The sequence below is a fragment of the Belonocnema kinseyi genome, chromosome 5 (assembly GCF_010883055.1).
Source record: "Belonocnema kinseyi isolate 2016_QV_RU_SX_M_011 chromosome 5, B_treatae_v1, whole genome shotgun sequence".
NCBI classification, from domain to species: Eukaryota; Metazoa; Arthropoda; class Insecta; order Hymenoptera; family Cynipidae; genus Belonocnema; species Belonocnema kinseyi.
In genome coordinates, this window is record NC_046661.1 from 132419841 (window position 1) to 132426304 (window position 6464).

General features: G+C 39.2%; 1 protein-coding gene across 2 annotated transcripts in view; it reads right to left on the reverse strand.

The window, feature by feature from the left end:
• Nucleotides 1-686: 686 nt before the first annotated feature.
• LOC117172839 overlaps nucleotides 687-6464 on the reverse strand; it is a 47187-nt gene continuing 41409 nt past the window's right edge. Inside the window, exons 1-3 of one of the 2 annotated variants that reach the window (XM_033361088.1) lie at nucleotides 4780-4976; nucleotides 3211-3391; nucleotides 687-1060 (exon numbers count right to left, since the gene is read on the reverse strand). In XM_033361088.1, coding sequence (XP_033216979.1) covers nucleotides 998-1060; nucleotides 3211-3391; nucleotides 4780-4919 — 384 coding nt within the window. In that variant the 5' untranslated portion in view covers nucleotides 4920-4976 and the 3' untranslated portion in view covers nucleotides 687-997. Of the gene's footprint in view, nucleotides 1061-3210; nucleotides 3392-4779; nucleotides 4977-6464 lie in introns of those variants that run through there. The other variant, XR_004467065.1, reaches the window with a different exon arrangement.

Consider the following 6464-nt stretch of genomic DNA (forward strand, 5'->3'; position numbering starts at 1 on the left):
TTTCAAAATTTTGAAACCGCCATCTCAAATCTGCTATCTTGAATTAAAATATTTCCAAATTCTGACTTGAAATTCGTAATTAGAGGTCCCGAAAAACCCATAGTAAAAAGTTTCAAGCTCATATGTCTCTTTATACAAAATGTTGAAATCCCCATCTTAAATCCGCGATCTTAAATTGAAAATGTCAAAATTCTGTCTCCAGATTCGTAATCAGCGACCCCAAAAACCCTCAAGTAGATATTTTCAAGCTCATAACTGTTTTTTCAACATATTGAAATCGCCATCTTGAATTCTCCATCTTGAATTCAAAATTTCGAACTTCTGTCTTCATATTCGTAATCAGCGACCCCAAAAACCCCCGAGTGATAATTTACATGTAAATTTTCTGAACAGAAAAATACGTGCAACAAAGGGTTAATCTAAAAAGAACAAGCATTTAATGTTAAATTATATAATATATTTTATTATTAATAAAATAATAAACTATTATAATTATAGCGATAGAAAAAAGGAATTATTTACTTGAAGAAACGGTGTGGAAAGATTTGCTTTCCTAGTGTTTTCATGAGTATTTTTTGACGATGCCTTCTTAATAAGTTACTTATCACGGTATTTTCACAAATAAGGTTTTTTTCACGGCGTTTTCACAATAAATTTTTTTTTTTTGGTGTTTTCAAAAGTAAACTTTTTCCTCATGGCGTTCTTTAAAAAGGGTTTCTTTCCGCAGTGTTTATTAAATTATGTTTTTTATTACGGCCATTCAATGATGCGGGTTTTTTAAAAAGTATTTATACAAGACGTGTTTTTGAATCATGTGAATGCGCGGTCATTGACATCATAATCAATCAAATGGAAGAAATCCCTACGCAGTATTCCAGGATCTTCGTCATAATGCCATAAATCGATGATAGATAATGGCCCACCAAGGCATCGATTCACAAACCTTTTTGCATCTTATGGGGGGCGGCAGGGTCAGCACTCTCAAATTTCTTCACAATTATGGATCCCGAGAGAGACACTGGACGCTGGTCGTTCGTTCTCTGTTGCTTGCTTCGCTGACCTTTTCATTTTTGAAGAATTGGAGACGGTTGAGAAAAAAAGTTTGTTTAGATATTAATCAATATAATTTTAATAAGTTGAGTTAGATTTGTTAGATTATTGCATTAACGTTAACAAAGGTAAAAGAAAAGCGAATAATAACTTCAAGAGTTATCGCACTTTTGTCACATTCACAAGATTTGTGAATTTTTCCTTTATTGGTTTGGATATTAACCGATTTTTCATAACTTTGTTTCCATTTTCTTTAAATTATACCACGCAATTCATTTAGCTAATTAAAATTTAATTGAGGTAAGTCTTTATAATTTCAGTTTTGGTAATTTCATAACAATAAAAGGGTCATCCGAGGTAGGTATACGAAAGTAGCCCTCAGATCGCAGCGGGGAGCCTGCCTCTGAGCCTGTCTAGCTGCCCGGCCCGGGGTGGTTTAGGAAACGCTGCACTAAGGCCCTATTTTTCCTCCCCTGATCGGATTTTTGTCTATGTATGCCCACGTTTTGACGTGGGTAGATATATTGCCCCAGAGCTCTCTCAAACTAGTAGTGTCGTGTTTGTTGTTCTATTTAGCGCCATGATAGCAGCCTTACTGTCTGAGCAGATATGAATGTTTCTTTTACTGCCAAATTCCTTTGCCTTGTAGGCGCACTGGAGCATGGCCATAATCTTAGATTGTAGAACTGTGGCGTAGGACCGCACACCGTGTGCGATCATAGCCGCCCTGATCACTTCTCCAAAACGTGTAGTTAAAGGCTTCTTCAATGTCCATGAAGTTTCCAATAGCGAGGCATTTTTGCTTCAGTTATCTTTCAATTAGGTTAACTGCTGTGTTTAGGGCCAGCTCAGTCGAGTGATCCGTCCTATATGCGTGTTGTTGCTTGTAAAGGGGGCTACTTGACAAGTCCTTATCGCGAATATATCTGTCCAGGAATTTTTCCACTGTTTTTAGCAGCAAATGACCGATGACCGATGACCGATTACCGATCCTGCCTGATTTCGAAATGAAGACTACTCTCGCACCCCTCCATGCCGTCGGAACATAACCCAACGTCAGACTAACTCTAGAAAGTTTCACTAGCGGCGCAATGATGGTCTTACAAGCCCTCTGTGAGAAGACTGCATGGAAGACTGCATGCATACCATCTGGCTCAGGAGACTTGTAAGGACTGAAAGTCTCTAGGAGTCACTTAACCGTGGCTTGGGTAACAACCTCGTTGGCTAGCCGCTGCTTCAAGCCCACTTGTACCAGAGGTGACTTTGATTGCTTCGGAGGTACGTCCAGTCTTCTCCTAACTTTCTAAAGCCCGTAAAATGTATTTTGATCAGGTGAGCCAAGGTATCCCCGTCGGACTCCAAGTACCCCCCGCCGGACATTTTAAGAGTGCCGCGAATAGCATCCAAATTTCAGCAAAGCAGCTTTTCCAGCCTAGCCGTCTCTGCCCCATTCTCGATGTCAGTGCAAAATTTGATCCAGCTTTCATTCTTTGTCTTGCGTATTGCTCTCCCATATTCATCCCTCATTGTCGCAAATGAAGTCCATAGTTCCTCTGGTTTGCCAGTACTGGCCAGTCTGAATATCTCTCTGGTTTCCTTGATAAGCTCTTTGAGTTTCCCATTCCACTAGTGTGTCTCCCCAGCCTTTCGGACTCTTGAATGTCAATAATTACTTTTATAAGTAGATTTGATGGCTTCCGTAAAAATTTTGACCGCTATCTCCAGGTTGCCCATATCTTTAATTGACCTGGGCACCTTTTGAAAGTGCACTTCTAAGTTCCATGAAAAACTGACCCCAGTCTATTTTTCTTAGTTTTCTGGTCCATTTAGGGCTGTAGAGAACACTTAATTATAACTCGAAATCTATCTATGAGTCATTATAAAGAGTGAGTTTATCTGAGATACACCACTTTTTAATGTTATCTCTAAAATTAAAGGTGCAGAGCTTTATGTCAAAGACTTTCTCTATGACCGCGTTACGAAACGACGAGGTATTCCCCGTATTAATAATATCTAAATCAGTGGTGATAAGGTATTTCTCTAGATCGTTACCTCTTGAGTTGACGTCCGTGCTGCCCACAAAGCATGGTGGGAATTAGCATCGCATCCTAGCACAAGAGGAAGACCCCTTAACTTTCAGTATTTCACCAGTGTACGTACCTCTTCTGGTGGATTGGTATCACTGTCATATGGAAAGTCAGCCGATCCCATGACTAGCCTTCCTTTTCCTTTAAGATCCGTGACTATCACCATCAGGTCTCTGGAACATAGCTCGCGGAGTGGGATGACGTTGACTCCCTTCGCCAGTACGCAACCCCTTAGATTGGCCACCTTGGGGTCCCTGTAACAAAAAACAGCCCCCTAAACCTCTAATGGTATCTCCATCTAAACAGTGTGCCTAGATTAGCGATATACCTGTGTGCTTCGCATCGATACGCCTCTGCAAAACTGCAGAGGCGCTTTTACCCTAATGCAAGTAAATTAGGGAAATGGTTAGATCGGTAGCAGATATTTAGGTCTGCTGCCGATCTTCCTATACACTGACAGGTTCCTGCTGCCACTGACTGGCCACCTTAAAGTTGACCTGTCCAAAGTGCCAAAAAAGCCTGTTGTTGAGGACCACAAAAGCCCTCGTTTGAGGATCAGGGATTTGCAAAAATAGAAATTGTTTGATTTCTCCTCTTGTTATGTCCTCTTCCTGAAGCCTATCATGCCTAATGATTCGTCAGGACGCTGTCTTAATTAAGGGGTTGAATCGCTTGAAACGCTGGAGGAGCACAACCGGGTCTTTCAGTTTACTCGGAAGCCATGCTGTGGCCTTATCTGTCTTCTGGAGCAATTTAACTCCAACCACCTTATGCGATGCGCCTTCCGAAGGCCTTGCACTTCAAAGACCTTGTAAAGCCAAGCCTGGAGCGCTGGGTCGGCTGCCACAAACACGAAGACCCCTCTCCTACAGAAGGAAGTCACGAATCTTGGCAATTTAGTCTGGGGCCACTCTTTCGAGTTGCCTCCAGGTAGCCTTCCTAAAAAGCTCAAACTGCTCGATGGTGAGGAACGAGTATTGTTAGCTCGTCTAACACTACCACCGTCAGGGGGTCAGCCTTCTGAGCGAATGTCAATTTAGCCCCCGATGACTCCCTTTTCGTCGGCTACTGAGCTACCTTGTGCCTCTTCAAAGGCTAAAGTCCCTCCCCGGTGTTCTGCTCGTAGACGTGCTAGGTATCGCAGCTGCTCTACTAGCCTGCTGCGTTTACCTCTTTAGGCTCCTCTTCAAGAAACCGTTGATGTGTTTCTTTTTATTCAGGGACTGATTAGTCGCTCTCGTTCTCATAGAAGAGGAAAGGGTTATCTTAGACCCGTTGGTAACCAAACCTTTTCTATCCTCCACTATCTTCGTTCCTCCTTCTTCTCTTGAAATTAAATTTGCTTGATCCATTTTGGTTTCCGCAATTAGCTAGGAAAATAAAAGTTCTGCCCCTGGAGAGACACACATGCCGGGGTACGATAAATTATTAGGGTAGGTCGTCTGGTGTCCCCGAAAGACCTTTAGGTGCCCAAGTGCCACGGGCACGATCACTCTACATTTATTGCTAGGGCGGGGGGGGGGGGGGGCATTAAGCGAGAAAATTAATAAGATCGTTCCTGGAGGGATCTCGACCGAGGGATCGAGAAGGCCAGTGTTATCTGGGCTTTTTCATTCTTCTATCATACCACAATCATGCGTACCAGAAGAACCCGTTTACAGGGGTCCTTTCATCCATATCCACACGCATGCAGGCCGAGGTCCGTTTGACCCCCATGTCCCATACGCTTGAGCCTCCCCAAAAACTACAAGATCTCACAGCCCCTAGAGGAAGATTGTGCATTAAAATTTTGAAGAGAAAAGCAAAGTATTCTTTCGCAGCTATTTAAAAAAATATGGCACTCACGACGTGGACAGAGATTGGAACTTCTTGAAAAACAAATTAAAAAATTTTATTTACTTTTCAAATTATTGGAAAATATACAAACCTTTACTGCAGTTTCTTATCAAACCGGAAGAGAATAAAAACGAATGTTTATGGCGCATTAAATTTGATACGGAACTCGTGAAATATTATGTCGCAACAAGTTTAAAAAGTATAAAATTCATGACTTGGAGATAGATAAGGAATTTTTTAAAAGCTAATTCTTGTATTTTTCGTAGTGTTGGAATTATTCAGAAACATAAAGATGTGTACTGAAACTTTTCTTTTCAGAACAAAATAAAAATAAATTTTCATTAATCCAGATTGGCGAAGAAACTATTAGGTCTGACTACTTTCATTTTTTGCACTGAGACTTATTTCACGCGTCTAATGCCAAACTAAAATTTTGACATTTTTTTAAAATATTCTCAAAATTTACTATCTGCTAGTACTTAGTTATTTATCATTTAAATATATTTGATCAGTTCTTGCGTCATGTGGACAATTACCTAATTAATTTCGTTATATATTCATTCGTTATCAACAATTAACAATAATTAATTATTCCGTCTGCGATGATTAGTTTATCAATTTTCTGCATTTTTAGCATATAAAATAAAAAAGCGTTATGGAACTAATTTATTCAATACAATTCTTTATAACTTATAAATAAACAACATGAAATCATCTGATTTATATTTTTTCCTTATTCGCTTCTGACAACAGATACGCTGTTAGCAATTTTCGCAAAGAATGTAAATAAAATATGGACACAATTGAAATTGTAAAACATATTATTTAAGTAAAGACGAAAAAGATATTGTTTTATAACAAAAAATGAGGAGGAAGTATACTTGTAAGGAACTACTTTTGTTAGGCTAGGCCGATGCGACTTCACATGCCAACAGATAGCGCCACTAAAAAACGGGCTGTTCAGTTCCGTGCTAAGTTACCGACAGTCGGTAAAACATTAAGAAACGTACATTTAATACTTTTTTACCTACGAGACTCGTAAAGGTTCTAGAAATAACAGAAAATTCTACAATTCTGGGAGAAATGCAGAAATCTTCTGCGGCTGAGAAGCTACAATTGAAATATTTGGGTAGGCAAAAAATTATGTTAAACTAAAAATGTTAAATAAACTTCTTAAAACACTATGTAAATAAATTAACCAAATTGTAATATTTAATCATTATTAATAATATTTATTAATTAAATTTTATTTTATTAATTTTACCAAGATTTATCTTGCTTCCAGCAATATAATCAAATTTTCAACGAACTCTTTCAATTTCTAAACAAATAGATCATTTTTCTACTAGAATAGGAAATAAAAATAAAGCGCTTAATGTTCAACAAAAGGAATTATTATTATTATTATTACACCATTAAGCCATTTCCCTTTCGGGGTAGGCGTGACTCACTCGGCAGGGGAAAGGAGTAGTGTGTGGATGGGATAGAGAT